The 23589-nt window shown below is 42.7% G+C and overlaps 1 protein-coding gene across 2 annotated transcripts in view; it reads right to left on the bottom strand.

Annotated features, from left to right (window-relative positions):
* NRG4 (neuregulin 4) overlaps positions 1 to 21403 on the bottom strand; it is a 53973-nt gene extending 32570 nt beyond the window's left edge. The window contains exons 1-3 of one of the 2 annotated variants that reach the window (XM_077468633.1): positions 21101 to 21403; positions 16389 to 16730; positions 5868 to 5934 (exon numbers count right to left, since the gene is read on the bottom strand). In XM_077468633.1, the coding sequence (XP_077324759.1) occupies positions 5868 to 5877 (10 nt within the window). In that variant the 5' untranslated portion in view covers positions 5878 to 5934; positions 16389 to 16730; positions 21101 to 21403. The remainder of the gene's footprint in view (positions 1 to 5867; positions 5935 to 16388; positions 16731 to 21100) is intronic. The other variant, XM_077468632.1, reaches the window with a different exon arrangement.
* Between the last annotated feature and the right edge of the window lie 2186 nt (positions 21404 to 23589).

The following is a 23589-nucleotide window of genomic DNA, read 5'->3' as shown; positions in this document are numbered from 1 at the left end:
GTTTTTCTTGCCTTGTCCCAACTTTATTGAGATATGTTGCTGCCATCAATTTCAAAAATACCTATTTTTTTCTTATAATTGTACATTTTCTGAGTTTAAACATTTGATACCTTTTCTATTTTGTATTGTGACTAAAATATGTGTTTGCCCTGGTTCACATTGGTACGATTTGACATGTCAAATCAGCGGCAATTGCCGGCAATGGCACTGTCCTAATTGGTGCGACACTGCATTTGCGGTGCCGCACCAATTTAAAAAAGTAGTTTGTATACTACTTTTTGCAATTTTGAGCTTCGATTTACATTGACATCTGTGCAGAAACCCACACAGATGTCTCTGAAATCACGGCCGATATCGGGACTGACATGCGGCAGTGAAATCATGCAAGTTCAGCTGAACTCGCACAGCTTCATTCCCGCAGCTCAATGTGAACCTGGGCTTTATGAAATTTGCAAATCATTGCAATGTTTTATGTACATATTTTATGTAGATTTTACACAGTGTCCCAACTTTTTGGAATTGGGGCTGTAGAGTTAATCTATTATCTCCACATGGTAAAGAGTCTTTAACCCTCTCTTATTGTGGTACTCAAATTAACTTAGAGTTTACAGGCTACTTAATTTAGATAGGTATGCATACTCTAGCTTAAAGGCGGGAATAGCACTGCTTTAGAGATAAAGAATGTTTGTCTCTCGACCCTGTTTCAACGTATCTGCATGGGACATTTCTCAGTTTCATCTCCACCCTCTATGGCCAAATAGAATAGGAACCTATTTTTCTTGTTAAAAAAAAAGAATAGGAACCTATAAATTCATACTGTTTTATATATCTAAAATTACCTATTTCTCACAATATCTAATGAGAAATTGAAGGATCACGCTAAGGTGGGGCGAACCATCTTACGTGTAGTTTCTTTGTTTTTTTACAACTACTAATAGGAAAAGGTATACAGTGCCTTTAAAAAGTATTCATACTCCTTGAAATTTGAATACAAATGCACGCCACACTTTTCTAACATTTATTAGTAAACCATTTTGAAAACCCATTTTTTTTTTCATTTTCCTTCCACTTCACAATTATGTGCCACTTTGTGTTGGTCTATCACATAAAATCCCAATAAAAAACATTTACGTTTTTGGTTGTAACATGACAAAATGTGGAAACTTTCAAGGGGTATGAATACTTTTTAAAGGCACTGTAGGATGTAGAATAGTAAGCAACCTATCATCAAGTATATAGAGAATATTTGTCTCCATACAGATGTTTCTGTCAGTGGATGGTCACAATCATTACTTACGGAGAACCATACCTAAGTCCCTCGAGGCAGGTTATATCAGGAGTGGTTGGTAGCAGTTAGCAGGATAAGAGTTGAGAAAAAAAAGTCACAAAATGCCTCAGTTGCAGAGGTTCCCTGTATTGTTGGACTTTTTTGTAAAGAGCAGACAACTAAATTGATCTTGTATCCACAATAAAATGTACTGTATTTTATTGTTGTAGTTTGGATAAAACACCATAACATAATACTGAATACTAGCTTTTAGGTGATAACTACATACAGTTACCAAATACTTTTTTTGTTAAAGTGGTCCTTTAGCTTATTAAACTTTAACTTATAAAAGATGAGCTCTGCTGTTCATTAAATAAATGAAAAGCTAACAACACTTGTGAAAACAAATTATGAGCACTGAGTAACTCCTACAATCCTGACGCTTTCCATGCTCTCTTGTTGCAACATGCTGGCACTTCATCACAATATGGAAATTTACCTTCAGATATAACATTTCAAAACTGCATGCTCAGATAATTTTGCATAGGATTTCCTGTTGCAACATGACCATGCATGAACTCCTGTAACGTATCAAGGTAATATCGGTTAAGGATTACATCATGTTATTCAAATGAACCAGTGTGCACTAAGATAGGGTGTGCCTGCCTAGGATTTATTTACAGCAATAGTGACGTAATTACTTGCCACTTTACAATGGAGCAGTTTACATGAAATATAGGATAAAGGGCCGCCATACGTGGGCAGATCTTGATAAGTGCTTGTTATTAAATCCTGCTGAAACTTCTTGGGCATGACAACCAAAACAATGGAGTGCTATCCATGATACTTTTTTATTTGCACTAACATTCAATTTTTTTGAAAAAGCTGTTGGGGTATACCCCCTTCTACTAAGGTCCAAGCAGTACTAATACACAAAGTTTAGTCAAGCTGGCTATGTACTACTTTAGACCTTGGTCACAGAATACGTGTACTTGGCTCCATACCAGATATTTCAGGGGGGAGATATTTTTCTCCAGTCAGATTGATTGTAAAAAATAATGGTTCCTTTAGTCTTTTATGTTTTGTGAAATGTAACGGCTATATACATTGCAAGGATCTCAGCAAACCTAACTGCAAATCTTTAACCATTTCTGCTTTGTAGATATTGATGTAGGCTTTCTCCGCATTTCCTGAAAGGGTCTGTCTGAGGTAGATCATACATGGTTTGAATATCAGTGGGTTCACCAGAAACCAGCTGAGATTCAAACCGTGTATGGGCAGGCTTAATGTACCAAGTTTATTAATCAATCAACTTGGGTACAACCAACATGCTGGGTTATAGCAATAATCACATCATATTCTCCCAGCGGGGAACACAATGGCTCCGTGGGAGGGACACTTCCATCAACACTGACTGTGTTAATGGGGGAATCGAGTGATTTTCTTTTCTGCAACCCATAGTTGCAGGAAAGAAATTCTCTGTGTATGGCCGGCCTTATTCAGTCTAAAATATGAGGTAGTGATGCCGCTCCAAGCGTGTTGGTGTCTCTAATAACCGCCCTCCTCACTCACAACTCCAGGTGTAGGCTCTGCAATGGTGTAGAGAATTCAAGAACACAGCTGAATGGCCACACTCTGAATAACACCTTTTATTCGTGGCAAAACAGTGTAGAAGATCCAAAATCTCTTGCATCATGGTGATCAAAGGTACAGACAGGCTAACACATTTCACATCAATATAGGTGCTTAATCAGAGCCATGATCATATGATTAATCATCTATATTGATGTGAAAAGTGTTAGCCTGTCTGTACCTTTCATCGCCATGATGTAAGAGATTTTGGATCATTTACATTGTTTTGCCACGAATAAAAGGTGTTCGGAGTGCGTCCATTCAGCTGTGTTCTTCAATTTTCTATGGCCAGACTTAGTTACAGTGTTACAATGATCTGTCCTAGTACTGCATCCCCAGCATCCCATTATGATCTTAGGGTATGTAGGGGAAAACTTTTTTTTCTTGGATAGAGTAGGGAAGGTTAACCACTAGAGATCGGCGCTATAGCCGAATGACGGCTACAGCGCGGACCTGCTTTTCCGGGACTTCGTCTATTGACGTCGTCCCATGCACGAGCGGCCGCTCTGTGATCAGCGAGTCTATAAGACTCGCCTGATCACGGATCAGAGCAAGGGGTCGATCCCGACCCCTTACCACGTGATCAGCTTTCAGCCAATGACAGCTGATCATGTGACACAACAGAGCCGGTAATTGGCTATTTTTCCTCCTCGCGCTGAACGCGCGATGAGAAAAAAAAAAGCCAATCACCGGCGGCCGTGAGAGGGACTTCAGTCCCAATCACGGCCAGCTCATCAGTGCCCACCTGCCCCCTGCCAGTGCCACCTAAATATTAAAAAAGTGCCACCCATCAGTGCCACCCATCAGTGCCCATAGTGCCACCCATCAGTGCCCACAGTGCCACCTATCAGTGCCCACAATCTGCATCAACAACAGTGTGCCTATCGGTGCCACCTTATCTGTGCCTATTAGTGCCCACCAGTGCAGCCTCATCAGCGCATTTCAGTGAAGGAGAAAAATGACCTGTGCAAAATTTTATAACAAACTTTTAAACATGATTTTTTATTTTTTTTATTTTGCATCTTTTTTTGTTTGTTTAGCAAAAAATAAAACTCCCAGCTGTAATTAAATACCACCAAAAGAAAGCTCTATTTGTGGGAAAAAAATGATAAAAATGTCATTTGGGTACGGTGTTGTATGACCGCGCAATTGTCATTCAAAGTGCATCAGCGCTGAAAGCTGAAAATTGGTCTGGGCAGGAGGGGGGTTTAAGTGCCTAGTAAGCAAGTGGTTAAAAACACCTTTCAGTTTATTTTTTACTGTCTTTGTCCTGTCTGTGAGGTTTCTTTAGCAATATGAAGTGAGAGCATATCGATAAAAAGTTTTACAGAACAGGTATCCCACTTGGAAAGGAAAGATTTTTCGTCACCTCTTGTTTTGGTGACATCTATTATAATGTTCAGCAAAACAAACTGAATTTTTCCATAGAGAGTAATACAACTTGTCCAGAACAAAAAAAAAAAAGTTTTTGGCTATACACACATTTTAAATTCCAACGGTATGTCACCAAAGAAAAATACTCTACTACAGGGATGTCTGAAATTTGATTCCAAAATCTTTACAGATCATCTAGGAATAGCTATTCGCACATTTCGGAAAAAGTTCAGTTTGTCAGGAAGAGCCTTCTCTCATTACCATACAATGAAGAGGGCAAGCTTCTAAATCTATAACCCTTTGATAGGACAGACAGTGTTCCAAAGCTAATTTACAACTGATAATAGAGATCTTCCAGCACAGTACAGACAGGGTTGATTATGGCACACATTTCCCTAGCTGTCAGAAAAACGACGAAAGGAGAACTGGCAATACTGCCAATATTCGAAATGACTGCATCGTGCGCACCTCCATGCGCATTGGTGCACGTATAGCGAATTGGCACATGCGCTTGTGCAGTGGCACACGCAGAACGTGATAGATGTTGGTGCTCACTTGCCTATAAAAGGTTGCTGCTTTGCTCAACAGATTGTTGAATTATTGTCAGCACTCTTGTGTTTGTGTACCTCTGAGTGTTTTAACTCCATTCCTGGCTCTGAACCCTGGCTTGTACTGCTGGCTTGTATCACCAACTCCGCTGCTATCCAGTTCATGCTATCTACCTCTGCTCCTGACTGATCTACCATGCATGAGCCCTGGCCTGGCTTCTAATACTGTTTCCTGTTTGCCCCGCTGCCAAGTACACCTGGGACTGCTCAAGGACACCTGCCTTACAGTGCATCCTGCTTGTTCCTGCTTCCATCCGGTGACCAGCTCTTCAGACTACTAGAGCTGGCAACCCGTGCTTCTTTGGGCACTGCATTCCCTGTACCACCTTCAAGGGTTCCCTGCACTCCGCTGCAAGGGGAGCCCTCTCAGCACTCCGACCTCTGACCAGGTACATGACACTAGCCCACATAAACAATGAGACCTAAGAATGTTTTTTTAGTGCTGAAGTTTCCAGAAAAGCACATCTGAAATGTAAGCTGAAATTCCTAAATGTTTTTTACTAAGTGAAATGGAACATATCAAATATAAAGATGGTGTTATCCCAATTTTGGTTGCAAAAGTTGAAACAAACTTTAATTGTCTGTTTCAGCAGGTGGGTGCCCTTAAGGAATCTAGTATAACATTTGTTCACAACAATCCACATGTTGAACAAATCCAACCTTCTCATCACAATTAATTAAACATTTTCCATAGAGACAGACAATGTTTTAACTGCATATTGTAGAAAACAATTGATATACTTGTATATGTAAGTGCTATAAAATAACACAAATCATGGGTACATTTTGGGGATTATTAAAATTCATTAATTTCAACACTAACCCATGATTGTGGGGTTTCTTTATATACCAATCATTCTCAACTGTTTTCCCACTTAACACATGTTTAATGGATCGACATAAAACTTACAATACATGCTTTAGCAAATCACCCATTTCTGGTAAACAGATTCTCAACACTATGAAATGTTAACATATGAAAGTACCTGTTGTCATATTATGCTGACAGAAATCTTGGTCTTGGTGTGAACACAATCTATTGGAAAACAGAATCTGGAAATACAAAACAATAGAATAAGTACTTACCAAGTTTGTAGAATTTGCAATTAAACTTTAAATTCAGAACAGAAAATATAATTATGCATTTACTTGATACTAGAACTTGATGATGAGAGATACAGGTAAAGATAAATTCTGCTCAAAACTAATATCTTGAAGGCTTCAATGGTAAAATGTTACTCCGTTAATAAATATTCATACCTCATCCTACAAGACCACAGGAAACCGGTCACTCATGCAAATTCCACCCCCCCCCCCCTTTTCTTGTGTTAAGGTCAGAAATTCACAGCACAAATAAAAATAAACTACCGTATGTTGCGCTAAAATTTCACATACCAATATATTCAATAAAACATCAGCAGCCAGCAAAATATTGAAGAAAGTAAATAAAAAAGTATATATAATAAAAGTGCAGTACTCAAGTAATAGTCCCAAGAAATGATTCAGGAACAGGTTAGATAATGGTTCAATTCCTGGTAAGCCAAAGATAGGGAGACATGTCACCAGCACCCAACAATACAGTGCATTTAATTTGCAGGTACTGACTGTAGGGAATTGAGTTGACCAGTGGTCTAGGCTAGAAACTCAATGAATGCAGAATAGTATTACCTTCAGTAGGCTTCCTAAAAAGTTTACATGATATTAAATTACTAGAATCTTTGTGAATTTCAACATCTAAGAAACTGATTATTATGACTATTTTTTTTTCATTGGATGGCCTATTCTGTGCAGTCCTTTATTATGGTAAAAAAAAATTCCAAGACCAATAGCTTAGTCATTGTAGTAGTGACAAATTTCTCCAGTTTCTTGGTTTCTTGCCTACCATAGACTCTGGCATGCAGCCTCGCTTAATTTTATCCACTCTTGATCTGTTTTCCACATCATCAACCTTAACATCTAATGGCGCGTACACACGATCAGACTATCCGGCAAACTTAGTCTGGCGGACTTTCCGAAGGAGCGGGCCTGCCCACACACAATCGGACTTTTCCGGTGGACTAGGTCCGCCGGACTACGGCGGGAGTCCGCCGGACTTTTGAAATGAACGAACTTGCCCACACACGGAGGAAAGTCCATTCATTTTGAACGCGGCTCCAGGTAGCTGGGACTAGCGAAGGAAGTCAATGTCAGCGGCGAGATTGACACGTCGCTGGCCCTGTCACCTGGTATGGACTTAAAGGGGAAGCCGTACGCTGAAAAAATGGTGTGGGGGTCCCCCAAAGTCCATATCAGACCCTTATCCGAGCACGCAGCCTGGCCAGTCAGGAAAGTGGGTGGGGACGAGCTAACGCCCCCCCTCCTGAGCTGTACCAGGCCACGTGCCCTCAACATGGGGGGGTGCTTTACCCCCCACCCCAAAGCACCTTGTCCCCATGTTGATGAGGACAAGGACCTCTTCCTGACAACCCTGGCCATTGGTTGTCGGGGTCTGCGGGCGGGGGGCTTATCGGAATCCAGGAGCCCCCTTTAATAAGGGGGCCCCCAGATACCGGCCCCCACCCTATGTGAATGAGTATGGGGTACAATGTACCCCTACCCATTGACCTGGTAAAAAAAATATAAAAAAAAAACACGCAAGGGTTTAAAATTATTTATTGCATAGCTCCGGGGGTCTTCTTCCGTCTTGGGGGGTCTTCTCGCCGGACTCCTCCGCTATCTTCTGCTAGCTCTTTTACTAGCGGAGGAGCCCGGCTTTCTTCTTCGTCGCCACCCGGGGGTCTTCCGACTTCGGGGGTCTTGTCCCCCTCTTCGGGGGTCTTGTCGGGCCTCCGCGCCTTCTTCTGTTGCCGCCACCTCTTCTTCCGACTTTGGGGGTCTTGTCCCCCTCTTCGGTTCTTGTCGGGCCTCCACGCCTTCTTCTAGCTCTTTTACTAGCGGTGGCCCGGTCTTCTATCGCCGCCGTCTTTTCTTCTTGTTCTTCTTGTTCTTGTTCTTCTTCTTCCTTGAGATGTTGACTTATGATGTCACAGTCCCAGAGGATGCTGGGACTGTGACATCATAATGGGCGGGAACATCACCCGGCGATGTCCCTATATAAGTCACCGCACACTGTGTCCCTGTCATTGCGGCCAGAGAGAGCGTCGAGTCAACATCTCAAGGAAGAAGAAGAAGAACAAGAAAAACAAGAAGAACAAGAAGAAGAGAAGGCAGCGGCGATAGAAGCCCGGGCCACCACTAGTAAAAGAGCTGGAAGAAGGCAGAGGCCCGGTAAGAAGAACCGAAGAGGGGGAGAAGACCCCCCGAAATCAGAAGAAGACCCCCGGGCGACGACGAAGAAGAAAGCCGGGCTCCTCCGCTAGTAAAAGAGCTAGCAGAAGATAGCGGAGGAGTCCGGCGAGAAAACCCCCCAAGACAGAAGAAGACCCCCGGTGCTGAGCAAAAAATTATTTTAAACCCTTGTGTGGTGTTTTTTTTTTACATTTTTTTCACCAGGTCAATGGGTAGGGGTACATTGTACCCCATACTCATTCCCAAAGCACCCCCCATGTTGAGGGCACGCGGCCTGGTACGGTTCAGGAGGGGGGGGTGCTCGCTCGTCCCCACCCCCTTTCCTGACCGGCCGGGCTGCGTGCTCGGATAAAGGTCTGATATGGACTTTGGGGGGATCCCCACGCCGTTTATTTGACGTAAGGCTTCCCCTTTAAGTCCATACCAGGTGACGGGGCCAGCGACATTGACTTCCTTCGCTAGTCCCGGTTACCTGGAGCCGCATTCAAAATGAACAGCCTTTCCTCCGTGTGCGGGAAAGTCTGTTCATTTCAAAAGTACGGCAGACTAGCACACACACGGCCGGATTGTCAGCCGGACAATTTTTGAGTCAAAACTACTTTCTAAGTCCGCCAGACTTTTGGGGAAAAAAAGTCCGCCGGAGCCCACACACGGGCGGAGCAAGTCCGCCGGATAGTCTGATCGTGTGTACGTGGCATAATTGTTCTCTTTTTGTAATTTTGCAAGTACTCTTTCATACGCCAGATAAAGTCATATTGATGATAAAATGCATCTGGATGTGAAGTCATATGACGAAACTCGTCTGGACATGGCCTGGTGGCAATCGCATATGAATCTGTGAGGCAGGAAGCCAGGGAGAAATACTGAGAAGCAGGGCAGCTGGCTTGAAGTCTGTAAACAGTGGGAGAAGGGATCCTTAGGCAGCCCATATACTGACTTACATTTGCTATTTGTTTCATGTGTTTGCTTGTGAGTATGCCTACTTGTTTTAAATAAACACGGGATTTAAGCAATATCACAGGATGTGTGCTATCTTGTTTTTTTTTCCATGATCTTATGATACAAATGCTGTGGAGAAAGAAGAGGAGGAGGATTTCTATGTTTTGACTGGATTACTGCAGCTAAGAGTTTTAGCAACCAATCTTTGTAAAAAAAGAGACAATTTAACCTGGTGAGTGTCTGTCTATCAAAGAGGTGGAAGGACACATGATTTTGAGATTACACAAATATATTGAGGTGTTGCATGAAGAAGCACTTTGAATATTAGTTGTCTGTTCGTTTTGGATGGATTTGAATTTTTTTGTACTGGTGATAGTTCATTTGTGACTCTCACATTTGATTGCAGAGACTTAGGTTCAATAACATTGCATATATACAGTATATATATATATATATATATATATATATATATATATATATATATATATATATATAAAGTATCTCACAAAAGTGAGTATACCCCCCACATTTTTGTAAATATTTTATTATATCTTTTCATGTGACAACACTGAAGTAATTACACTTTGCTACAATGTAAAGTAGTGAGTGTACAGCTTGTATAACAGTGTAAATTTGCTGTCCCATCAAAATAATTCACCACACCGCCATTAATGTCTAAACCGCTGGCAACAAAAGTGAGTACACCCCTAACTGAAAATGTCCAAATTGGGCCCAATTAGCCATTTTCCCTCCCCTGTGTCATGTGACTCGTTAGTGTTACAAGGTCTCAAGTGTGAATGGGGAGCAGGTGTGTTAAATTTGATGTTATCTTTCTCACTCTCATACTGGTCACTGGAAGTTCAACATGGCACCTCATGGCAAAGACCTCTCTGAGCATCTAAAAAAAAGAATTGTCGCTCTACATAAAGATGGCCTAGGCTATAAGAAGATTGCCAAGACCCTGAAACTGAGCTGCAGCACAGTGCCCAAGACCATACAGTGGTTTAAGAAGACAGGTTCCACTCAGAACAGGCCTCAGCATGATCAATCAAAGAAGTTGAGTGCACAAGCTCAGCATCTTATCCAGAGGTTGTCTTTGGGAAATAGATGTATGAGTGCTGGTGGTGGAGGTGACGGGGGTATCCCTCCCGATTGATCCCCTATATTGCTTGCTGGGTCTCCCTATACCAGGTATACCTAAAAACACCAATCGACTGGTTTCCTACATTTTGCTTGCTGCTAAGAGGCTTGTCCCATTGTGTTGGCTGTCCAATGCAACTCCCCCCTGGCCTAGGTTACTCCAACTGGTGTCTGAAATTCGGAGAATGGAGTATTTGACAGCCTCGGTGCATGATTTGGTTCCCCAGTTCGAAAAAGTGTGGGGACCCTGGGATCGATCGGCATATGGGGGCCCCCCTGCCGGTACGTCCATCTGACTGCAGCTACCGATCGGGGCCCTTTGTTGATGGCTTCCGTCCCCCCCCCTTCCCTACCCTGTCTTGTCCCCCTCCCCTCCCGGGGACATACTATGTTGACCATGTGAATATCCGTTTTTTATCTCTTTTTGGCCTCCGGCCTCTTGATGCTCAGAATAGTTTGTTTGATTTACACCGACTGTTTGTTATTTATAGTACGAGATATGGATACGCAGTTCACCCTTGTGCCTGCGTTTGTGGACATTTTTCTCTGTCCGTTGTAACGTATGCCTTACATCTTGATCTATATCTTTCTATATTTACTGATTTTTCTAATGCTTTAGTGTATTGTTTTTGTTTTTGCTTTAAAAATTAATAAAAAATTACAATTATAAAAAAAAGATGTATGAGTGCTGCCAGCATTGCTGCAGAGGTTGAAGAGGAGGGGGTTGGCCTGTCAGTGCTCAGACCATACGTCGCCCACTGAATCAAATTGGCCTGCAAGGCTGTCATCCCAGAAGGAAGCCTTTTGATGCACAAGAAAACAGAAAGCAAACAGTTTGCTGAAGACAAGCAGACTAAGGACATAGATCACTGGAATCATGTCCTGTGGTCTGATGAGACCAAGATAAACTTGTTTTGTTCAGATGTTGTCAAATGTGTGTGGTGGCAACCAGGTGAGGAGTACAAAGACAAGTGTGTCTTGCCTGGTGGTGGGAGTGTCATGGTCTGGGGTTGCATGAGTGCTGCCGGGACTGGGAAGCTACAGCCCATTGAGGGAACATGATCCCCTCCCTTCGGGGACTGGGCCGTGGGCAGTATTTCAACATGATAACGACCCCAAACACATCTCCAAGACAACCGCTGCATTGCTAAAGAAGCTGAGGATAAAGGCGATGGACTGGCCAAGTATGTCTCCAGACCTAAACCCTATGGAGCATATGTGGGGCATCCTCAAACAGAAGGTGGAGGAGCGCAAGGTCTCTAACATCCACAAACTCCGTGATGTCGTCATAGAGGAGTGAAAGAGGACTCCAGTGGCAACCTGTGAAGCTCTAGTGAACTCCATGCCCAAGAGGGTTAAGGCATTGCTGGGAAATAATGGTGGCCACACAAAATATTGACACTTTGGGCGCAATTTGAATATTTTCACTTGTACTCACTTTTGTTGCCAGTGGTTTTTCAACATTAATGGCTGTGTGTTGAGTTATTTTGAGGGGACAGCAAATTTACACTGTTATACAAGCTGTACACTCACTATTTTACATTGTAGAAAAGTGCCATTTTTCAGTGTTGTCACATGAAAATATATAATAAAATATTTACAAAAATGTGAGGAGTGTACTTACTTTTGTGAGATACTGTATTTATTTTTATTTATTTATTTTTTTAATTTATGTTCATTTTTTGTGTATGATTTATCACTACAGTTCTGTATTCAAGAGTGATATCCCTTTTATTGATTTAAACACTTTTATACTGAACAATTTGGTCTTCTAGAGCAGAGATTTGTTTTTCTGCCCTTAACTTTCTTCTCAGAAATGACTGACAACTTTTTTTTACCGTTTCTATCTCTTTTTCTACACTTTCCATAAATAGTTTTTTAAATTGGTTATACATGGCTTTTCTCCATATAATCCTAGCTCACCAATTGTTTCCTATCCATAAAGGCATAATTTGAACCCTTTTTGTGGGTATTCCCTCAGGTTTTTTTTTTTTCTTTTTCTTTTTTTTTTTCTTGGCAAGTTCAGTCTATTATTTCTGATCAAAATTTTTTTATATAAAATGTTTGTTTCTTGGACTATATACAGGAGATTAGCTTCAATAAAATCAGGAAAAAAATCAGGCAACAAGCCAGTGCTTTCAGTAAAGTTTCTTTTTTGGCCGGTAGACTCTGGGTATTAGCCACCAACAACTAAATGACCCTTAGCCCTTGTACACACGGTCGGAGAATCCGTTGGAATGTGTCCTATCGGACCGTGTTGTCGGATAATCCGACTGTGTGTGGTATGCATCAGACTGATTCCGTTGGAATATCCGTCGGACCCAATTTTCCAACTTGTTGGAAATATTTTCCGACCAACTGGTTCGATCGGACATACTCCGATCATATGTAGAGAATTTTGATCGGACCAAGTGGCACGCATGCTCAGATCAAATTCCTACATCAAAGCTATTGGCTACTAGTCTGAACGTAGTCCCATCGTAACGAAATTACGTCATCACGTTCTAAATGATCGGATTTTTCGACAACTTAGTCCGACCGTGTGTATGCAACAGTTTCGGACAAGATCCGACGGGCAAAATCCGACGGACAAAATCCAACGGATTTGGTTGTCGAAATCTCCGACCGTGTGTACAGGGGCTTACAAGGAGTTTTTAAGGTAGACATTCATACAGGATCAGCACAAATCAATTGCAGGCTTAGGAGGGAGGGCGGTATATAGGCTTATGAGGCATATCAATAAAATGCAGGTTAACTTGCAAGCAGTAATTACTGCAATAACTTGTCCACCCTGTAAGCAATCACAAATCATCCGCGGAATGTCCAAACTAGAGTATGGATGATGCTTGAAAATTGAGAACAGTATATTCACAAGAATTAAAATATAGCCTTCAATGATGACAACAAAGTCTCAGCAAATCTCTAAAGCTAAAGAAATAGGAGTTGATCGTTTAAAATCAATGCAAATTTATTATAGATTTAGGTGGCAGGGTGTTATATGCACATGTACGGTATGATTTACATGAGGATTAACCTGGGAATGGTAAATACTGGAACAATTCATCCACCCTCAGAACAATCACAAATTGAGTGAGTGCTGTAATTGACACTTGAAAGTCAATAGTATTCACAAGGATTATAATATAGCCCTCAATGTCAGCAAAGTTTCAGCAGATCCTTAAATCTATTAACATAAGAGACATGCATTTAAAAACAGCACAGATCAAGGAGAGAGGGTGTCATGTGAAATGTAGTAAATTATAGACATGCAGATGGTAAATATAGAGCATACATTTCTTATCTTTCTTAGTTTGCTAGTTCCAGCTCTACTGGTGCTGATCTCCCCTGCACCCGCTCTTTGGTCCACCCAGCTATAAGGACTGTCCGCCTTTATGAACACCAGTCTCAAGCTTCCCCCCCCCTCTTCCACAGCAATGATGTACATAGTTTCATTCCCTGGGCACCAAGCACACTATCAGCATTTCAAAGAGGAATTAGGCAGCTAGCACCCATGGATTTCCCTTTCTACTAACTGTTATGGTGCACACACAGAGCCTACCTCCTCCCATGGTGGTCCTGGGAAGATTCACTCTGCAGGTACAGTTCTAGCCACAACTCTTGCCACAACCCGCAGCAATGCACAGCAGCCAATCACATTTCACCTTTAACCAATTTGATTACACTGTAATAAAATCTGTTTGGCTGGTACGGGATATTGGAAAATAAGGCAAGGTAGGTGTGGCGCTGTTCTGGGGTGCAATGTTCCATGCCCCTATGTAACACTCTCTATGTCCTGCTGTTTATATAAAAAATAAATTAAAAGTGTCATGTGCATGGTGCAACTGACAATGAACTTAACAAGAAAAAATAAACATAATGACAAGTGCTCTATAAATTGCACCAGCTGCAATCAACATGTGGCCGGGAACTGACCAAAAAAAGTCAGCTCCACGGCACATGTTGATTGCAGTTGGTGGGAGATACGGAGGGAGATCTAAAGGATACGTAATATTGCACCCCAGAACAGCGCCACACCTACCTTCCCTTATTTTCCATTATATTTCCATTCCCTTTAGGTGGTTGTAACGGTAGAGGCAGCAGTTCTTTTCACTTAATTCCGTAAGCGCGGGGCCACCAACACATTTTTATGGTACACCCCAAGTTTAGGAGGGAATTTTAAGTAAAAAGCTTTTAGGAAGGAAGTTTAAGGAACAAAAACTTACATTTAAATGCCTATCAATGCAGCCTTATCAGTGTCCATCTGCAGCCTTGTCCATCATTGCACCCTTGTCAGTGTCCATCTGCAGCCTTGTCAGTGTAATTTGCAGCTTTGCCATTTAAAAATAGTGCTGCCGAGATACAGAGCCGGATGTCCTGTGTATTGGCCGTTCTCGTCGGCTTTCAGCTGCTTTAGGCTGCACTCGGCCGCCGAGAGCAGCTGAGAGTGCCCGAAAGTGGATCGGCGTATAACACGCACCCGCGATTCTCCCACAATTTTAAGTGTTATACGTCAATAAATACGGTAATTAGTAAACAGAGTCCACCTGTGTGTAATTTAATCTTTGTATCAATTCCCTATGAAGTTTGTTAGAGAACATTAGTAAACAAGGAGCATCATGAAGGCCAGGGAACACACCAGACAGGTCAGGGATAAAGTTGTTGGCAAGGAGAGCACTAATCAGAGAAGCAGCCAATAGGCCCATGATAACTCTGGAGGAGCTGCAGAAATCCACAACTCAGGTTGGAGAATCTGTCCACAGGACAACTATTAGTTGTGCACTCCACAACTATGGTCTTTATGGAAGAATGGTAAGAAGAAAGCCATTGTTGAAAGAAAGCCATCAGAAGTCCCGTTTGCAGTTTGTAAGAAGCCATATGGGGTACACAGAAAACACGTGGAAGAAGGTGCTCTGGTCAGATAAGACCAAAATTGAACTTTTTTGGCCTAAAAGTAAATCGCTATGTTTGGCAGAAAACTAACACTACACATCACCCTAAATACATCAACCCCGACCATGAAACATGGAGGTGGCAGCATCATGTTGTGGGGATGCTTGTCTTCAGCGGGGACAGGGAAGCTGGTCAGAGTTGATGGGAAGATGGATGCAGCCAGATACAGGGTAATCTTAGAAGAGAACCTGTTATACCGTGTACACACGGTCGGACTTTCCGGCAGAAAAAGCCGACAGAATAATTTCATTGTATATTCCGATCTTGTGTGGGCTTCATCTGACTTTTTTTTTTTATTCTGAGGGGCCTAGAAATAGAACATGTTTTAAATCTTTCAGACGGAATCAATTCCTATGGGGAAAACTGTTTGCCTGCATGCTATTCCGATGGACCAAAAACAACGCAAGGGTAGCTATTGGCTACTGGCTATTGAACTTCCTTTTTCTAGTCCCGTCGTAACGTCATCGCATTCTATTCTAGTTTATTCTGACAGAAAAAACAGTTGTGTGTACACGGCATTAGAGTCTGCAAAAGACTTGAGACTGGGGTGGAGGTTCACCTTCCAGCAGGACAATGACCCTAAACCTACAGCCAGAGCTACAATGGAATGGTTTTGATCAAAGCATATTCATGTGTTAGAATGGCCCAGTCAAAGTCTAGACCTAAATCCAATTGAGAATCTCTGGCAAGACTTGAAAATTGCTGTTCACAGACAATCCATCCAATCTGACAGAGCTTGAGCTATTTTGCAAAGAAGAATGGGCAAAAATGTCACTCTCTAGATGTGCAAAGCTGATAGAGACATCCCCAAAAAGACTTGTAGCTGTAATTGCAGCGAAAGGTGGTTCTACAAAGTATTGACTCAGGGGGGCTGAATACAAATGTACGCCATACTTTTCACATATTTATTTGTAAAACATGTTGAAAACCATTTATCATTTCCCTTCCCCTTCACAACTACGTGCCACTTTGTGTTGGTCTATCACATAAAATCCCAATAAAATACATTTACGTTTTTGGCTGTAACATGACAAAATGTGGAAAATTTCAAGTGGTATCAATACTTTTTCAAGGCAATGTATTCAGCTTGAATTTTAGATCACTTTCAGATGCTTTTGACCTGCTTCTAACTCATTCTAAGCAGCTTAAAATTGCTTTTGCCTTCTCATTGTAAGCCCTTTGTCACATACCTGGTAGGAGACTGAAATAATGAGGTTGCCCTCTTATGCATCTCCAGCCCAGACCCCAATGAAAGTGGAACAGATGGTGCCGAGGGACAGCAGGAACATGAGGAACACGAGTGCCGACAGGTGTTGATAGTAGAACTTGCAGTAGGAGATGCGATCCCGGATGGTCTGACAGGACACTGGACCATAAACAGAAGCCATGCAGGATGGACCAGTCAAGGTTAAATGGGTACTCTGCATGCACCGCAGGTTCTGGACTTGTGGATTGTAAGAGTTCCCAGCAAGCTTACGACAGCAATGTGCTGCGACGATTGGAGCTGATGTAGATGACAGCCAAGGTAGGCACTAGAAGCAACATATAGCCAAATCAGAACCAGAAGCGTGGTCGCAGGGTCAGCAGAGAGCGGGCAATGAGGTACAGAAGCATAGGCAGAAACGTAGTCAAGCGTAAAGCAGAGGTTAGGAAATGGTGGGCAGAAAAGCAAGCAGAATCCAGGGTCAGGTGAGTAAGAACAGCACTAAGCATGAATAGGAGCATCCTGTAAATAGGCTATCTGGCACCAGCAGATACACTCCCACATGCATACGCAAACCTGTGCACATGAGCACACCTGGTTACCCATTCTATGGGAAATACCATGTGCATGCCTGCGTGCCAGATGTCTCACAGAAATTCCCTGACACCCTTATATTGGTGAAAGAGAATGATGTACTGATTTTAGTGTAAAGGAAATCCATCTGTAGCATAAATATGGCCCATGATCAATGCTTAGGGGCCCCCACACAGACTGACAAGGTACAGTATGTTCGATGCTGCTGACTAGTGAGGGTGCAGGCTTGGGAGAGGTTTGTCCAGATCTAAAGCACACTGTAGAAATTGAAATAAATAGCCCGGCCACCACACACCTCACCTGGCCCGAGTAATTAGTAGGCACGGCCTGGATGAATCGAGATGAGACTGCTTTTACCTGCTAACTTCTCAGGCCGGGCAAGGTGTGTGGCGGCCTGGGCTATTTGTTTCTATTTCTACAGTGCCATTAATATGTTAAACTGGCTACAGGAGTACAATGCACCTACTGTAACTTCACACTGTGACCCCTCCAGTTCTGGTTGCTGCCCCACATCTAGGGCTGCAATAAGAAGCCAGTTTCATCACTTCTTGAAAGGGTTTAAGGTTGACTCTTCATTTCCTGCTGCTTCCAGTGAACCATCACTGTGATGGATAGCCTTACTATCCAATAGAAACCTGAGAGGGAGCAGGCTAAACTTAAAGGCCAACTTTACCTTTTGCGCCATGTTACCTGTCACACCCGTATTTAGGGTGTAAGGTGTCAAATGGACCCCCACCCCCAGAACACCCCCTGTAACAGCCTGCAGGGGTTCTTCTTCTTCTTCCCTGCAGCAGCTGTCCATTTTGAAAATTGACACGGATTTGCCTGCACAGCATCATTCATTCACAGACATTTTTAAGTTAATGAACCACAAGTCCCTCCTACCACTGCGGCAGAGGGATTTTAGTTCTTGTTAGAACACAAGTGCAGTGATTACTGCACTCATAGTCTAATGATACTTCCTCCAGCTCAGTAACTGAAAGCCTGTACCTCTATACAGAAATAGCGCTGGAGGAAGTGTCTGCAGGAGCCTGGCATTGCACCCATGACCCTCTGAACATGAATGCAATGCTTTGAAGACTCCTATGCAAAATATATATATATATATTAGCACTTTAGGTTCATGGTGTCAACATTGCTGAATGAGATATGTAAAGATATGTGCTGGCATGGTCAGATGTCTTCATTACTTCATTGTACTGCTTCAGCCTCTCTGGAATCCTCATGGTAATTAAAGGTCTACTTAATACCACACTTTATCTACCTCATACCTCTTAAATTGAAATTCATAAAGATGCATGAAAGGCTTTATTTAACTTGCTCTGTATGTAGTGGTATTTTACCACAGCTAGCACTGTTATAAACCTCATTGTTATTTTACCAACTGTTATGAAAAAATCTATGTAAACTCCAAAGCTTAGCTCATTTGTAGGCACCCCTTAAAAGAAAAGTTCTAGATTTCTGGTATATGTTATGGTGCAGTATAAGTCCTCTGTCTCCAAATTAAGGGCCAAGGAATGAACCCTTCCCTGAAGATATGCTGGCACACATTGAAAGAAGCATCTAAGGCGTGACGGGGATCCCAGCAGACCAGGGATCCCAGCAGATCAGTGTTTCTCAACCTTTTTATGGGTCAAGTCACCCCTTAAAAATTATGTACAATCTCAAAGCACCCTTTAAAAATCATGGACAATCTTGAGGCACCCCATTCTAAAATGTAAAAGATGTAAAAACTATTCTAATAATGCAGCAACATCCACAAGTCCAAGTAGAACACCCAACATTAGAGGTGATTTATTCTTCCAAACTGGTACTGACTAGTATTCCAATGTTTCCCCATCACTCAGCTACTGTGACCCTATCTCTGATGGAGACGGGCAGGGGAGGGCCAAAAAAGGATGCCATACAGGTGACTGACATCCTCCTTATCAACCTATGACGCCATTGGTCATTAGGACGCCGGCAGCTAGAAGGTTTTAATGGTGCACTATAAAAACCTGTAACTTAGTGTAACTAAAAGGCAGCCTTCATCCACATGCCGCTTTATACAATTTTTGGGCAATTTTTAGGCATTTTACTAAGGCACCCCTGAAATAACCTCAAAGCACCTCAGGGTGCCTGGGCACCCTGGTTGAAAAAGGCTAAATTAGATAATCTTTTGTAAAAACAAATATGCCTACCTGATGTACACTCTTTGTACAGGGTAGAATTGGACTTTAAAATAACATCAGTTTCAGGGTAGTAATAACAGGGAGGAAAGGAAAATTAGGTGTCTAAGATGGTTATAACATAAAACTTGAGCTAAAATAATGATTTATGAGAAGTTCCTTTGGAAAATGTCTGATGGCATTTATCTTTGTGAACTGAATTTAAAGCGGGAGTCCACCGGGACTCCGCGTTTTTTTTTTTTTTTTAAAAGCCAGCAGCTACAAATACTGCAGCTGCTGACTTTTAAATAGTGACACTTACCTGTCCAGCGCGCCCGCGATGTCGGCACCCGAAGCCGATCGCTCGCTCGGCTGCCGGGTCCCGCCGCCATCTTGGGTATGGGAATCAGGAAATGGAGCCTTTCGGCTTCATTTCCCGGTTCCCTACTGCGCATGCGCGAGCCGCGCGGCGCAATCCGGACGGTCCCCGCTGCCTCTGGGAGCTGTGTGTTTCCCAGCAGGCAGCGGGGCACTTGCTGAAGGGGGCGGGCGCTTGCGGAACGTACGCCCCGTTCCGCAGAGAGCTAGCCCGGAAGTGGGTGCAGTTACCTGGATTATCCAGGTAACTGCACCCCCCTCCCCCCTGAAAGGTGCCGATTGTGGCGCCGGAGGGGGGGGGGGGGATTCCGATGAGCGGAGGTCCATTTTAGGGTGGACCTCCGCTTTAAAGGATACAATATGCAGAGGTGTTACATATATTTTATATAATGTCGTACACATGAGCAAAATTTCCGTCTGAAAAATCTTGGATGCTTTTTCCGACGCAATTCTGCTCAAGCTTGGCTTGCATACACATGGTCACACAAAAGTTCTCTGAACTTTCGACTGTCAAGAACGCAGTGACGAACAACACTATTGACGAGCTGAGAAAATGAAGTTCAATGCTTCTGAGCATGCCTCAAATTATTTATGAGCGTGCGTAGGAATTTTGCGCGTCGGAATTACTACTGACGATCGGAATTTCCAATTGGAACTTTTTCTGTCGGAAAAATAGAGAACCTGCTCTCAATCTTTTGCTGGCGGCCAGCAAAAGTCTGATGCAGCATAGACAAAAGCTCACATCGGACTTTTGCTGGCGGAATTTCCGATCGTGTGTATGGGCTTGAGGCTTGGTTCATATATATATGCGGTTTCACCGCAGCCGCATTTCCCAATGCACAAAAACCCATTCATCTGAATAGGCTGCTGTATCCACTGAAAACACAGGGAAAAGGTGCCTGCAACTTTTCAGAAAATGCAACCGCAGGGAAAACGCACTGTGCATCGTGGTTTCTACTGCGTGGGGATGCCATTAGGATTAATGGTACTCACACACATCTTGTGAGTGGCAGCGCGTTTTTCTCTGCAGGTGGTTGCAGACATATAAAGAATGCCACTACTGACCTTCATCTAAAAATGCTAATTGCCTGGCTGTCTTTGGCTTCAACACTTTGGAGTCATTTATCCAGAATGATCATGCCGAGTGCAGTCTGGACTCCTAAACCTGTATACTTGTACATGTTAGGATGCTTAGATATCAGCAGCATGTACAGTCATACATACGTACATTTCCTACATTTTATAAATGAACTAGTAAAGTTGTGTTCTACCAGATTCCAGGAACAAAATCATAAACACAGGATTTCTATTCTATAATACAAATATCCAGTGGTAAAATGTTAGATACAAATACATGTATTCTAAATAAGTATAAACAGCACAATAATTTTAAGACTAGATCATCAAAAGATAGCATACAAGCAATGTAAAAAGACAGCATAGCTTATAGCTATATACAGGCCCTCTCAAAGAAGAAATACTGTTAAGCATTTCCATATTTATCTTATCCACGTGGATTACACTGCTAACCCCAGGCATATAGTACTGGCACATACAGCTGGTGTGTTTAGTTACTTACAGTATTCTCGCATGTACGGGAAATATAGTAGAGCTTCTCGCCTGTAACTGCTCAGTGCAATGTCTGTGCCAACCCATGCAATCCTAGATTGGATATAGAGCTTCTGCAGCCAGAAACAGCTGCTCCTCCCCTGGGCTGAGTCTCTCCCTGTTCACCGTTTTCCACTATCTCTTCTTAAAATTTTTTTTAGTTTGTGTGTTCAGTTTACTATTACTGCATTGTGCTCTCTTTCCTCTTTGTCCTAGCACATTTTCACAGCTTTTTTTTGTATCCCCACTTACGCTTCCCTCAAGCTGTGTTGCATCACTGGAATTTTGCTGATTGCATAATTTCATATGCGATATTATTAGCTAAGACGCACAATATTCTCTGGGGTTGCTATAAGAATTTTTAACTGGCATAGTTTATTCGACAAACCATATTTTCCTTTCTAACTAGAGGATCATGAAACAATTATAAATACCACAGCCACATGTCATTTAGTACATTTTTTTATGTTTTATTTAGTAAGACAGATAGCAATGAAAACCATGCATTGCCTATTCAGCCACGTGAACAAATACAACACTAAAATTACTCTAATCTGCTGAAAGATGAATTCTGATTGGTTGCATATATTTTTCCTTTGCAGAACAAAAGTTAAACAGCAACAATTCTGAGCAAGCAGACTCTTTATTTTAGAAGAGACATGTCATGACTCTTCTACAATAAAACAAGCTTACCTACCTGTTTGCAATCTTCTTTAGAATGTACACCAAGCTGCATATGCGCAGCTCAGTGTACCTTCTAGGCGCGCCTCGGTGCCAGGATGAACAAACAGTTGTGGATATGCACAGAAATTACATCATCCTGTCACTGCCTATCAAGATGTCAAAAAAGGGAATATAATTGCCTAAAAGAGCCTGTAGCTGAGAGGTAGACTCTCACAGCACATACCATGTCAAGACAGTGGAGAGAAATTTCCTTGGGATGTTTTGGAAACGGACCTGGTTGATGTGGAAGTAGGAAAACATCTTAGGGACAAAAGAGGCTTTACATTAAGCCTCAAGACAACCTTGTCTTTGTGTGAAACGAATGCCACGTACACACGATCGACTTGTCCGGCGTAATGTGGTCCGGCGGACTAAGTCCGCCGGACAATTCGATCGTGTGTACGCGGCATAAGAAAGGCTCTGTACAGGGAGATTCTAATTCGTAGGCATTCCACGGAGAGGTGATAGCAACATGAAAAGCCACCTTGCAAGTAAAGTCAGATAAGGGAATATCCCTAAAAGGTTAGAAAGGCAACCTCTGAAGGGCTGAAAGAACCAAGCATAAAGTCCCATGAAGTCAGAAAGGAATGTAGGGGGTAGAGATGTGCGCAACACCCTGCACAAATGACTTGAGTAAGGAATGGGAGGGCAAGGATCCCTTTGTTGTTATCAGATGTTGGTCTAGAGGAGAATGGAAGAAGCACAAGACACTTCCCAGATATGATGGTAGATTTTCAGAGAGGTTGACTTGCTAAGCTTCAAGGAAACAGAGATAACCAAATCCAAAAGGCCTACTTCTCAGGACCCAGGCTTCAACAGCAATGCCATTAAAGCCAGTGAATGAGAAGCAGGATGGTGGACGGGCCCTAGGGACAGAAGGACCAGACAATCCAGAAGGGCCCACAGAGAATCTGCCAGGAGTCTGAGTATGTTTGAGTAGAACATCATCCTGGATCCTGGGCCAGTCCGATTAGATAAGAATCCCTAGAATACCCTACATCTCTATCCCGTGGAGCGGATGAAAAAGAAACTGGAGAGGCATAAAAGCATACATCAGGTGAAATTGATTCATCAGGGTATACACTGTAAAGCCCTGATAATCTGTGGATCTGGAACAAACCTGTCCCATTTATTGTTGCATTTGGATGCCAGAAGACCAAGTAGTCTGCAGGAATAGGGCATCTAAGACTCCTCCCTAACCCAACAGGCTGGCCTCTGTCATGAGAACTTTCCACATCTATGGGGGAAAGGGTTTCCTTGACTCCAGCACCGGACTGTATATCTACCATGCCAGGGAGAGTGTGGTCTTGCAGGTCAGATGCATGGTACAATCTAAGAATCTAAGGACCAAGTCTATTTGTCCCACGTTGCCATGTTGAGTTGCAGCAGTCTGGAGGGAACCTGGGCAGTTGGCACTGCTTCAAAAGAAGATACCATTAGATCCTCATGCAGACATTAATCGAGGAGGTACAAGAGCGGAGAAGCAGAAGTTTGTCCCGGGCATGAACATTCTCGACAGAGCATATCAAATGTCAGGCTGAGGTACTCCAATTAGTGAGTCTGTTCCAGGGACGACTTTCGCCTAAAGTCTGTTTCAGACTTAGACTTAAAGCTGGAGGCCTGAAAGGAACAAAATGAAATTTTTCCGGCCATGAGAAATAGAAAGACTACCCTCAGAAGCGGAAGCCTTCTCTTTGTAGGGGAGGAGAATACTCCTATCCCTTGTGATCTCCTTGA

The sequence above is a fragment of the Lithobates pipiens genome, unplaced genomic scaffold (genome assembly GCF_037356315.1).
Source record: "Lithobates pipiens isolate NorthernLeopardFrog02 unplaced genomic scaffold, aLitPip1_a1.2 Scaffold_8, whole genome shotgun sequence".
Lineage (NCBI taxonomy): Eukaryota > Metazoa > Chordata > Amphibia > Anura > Ranidae > Lithobates > Lithobates pipiens.
The sequence above is the reverse complement of the archived record's forward strand: the minus strand, read 5'-3'. Positions and strand labels throughout refer to the sequence as shown.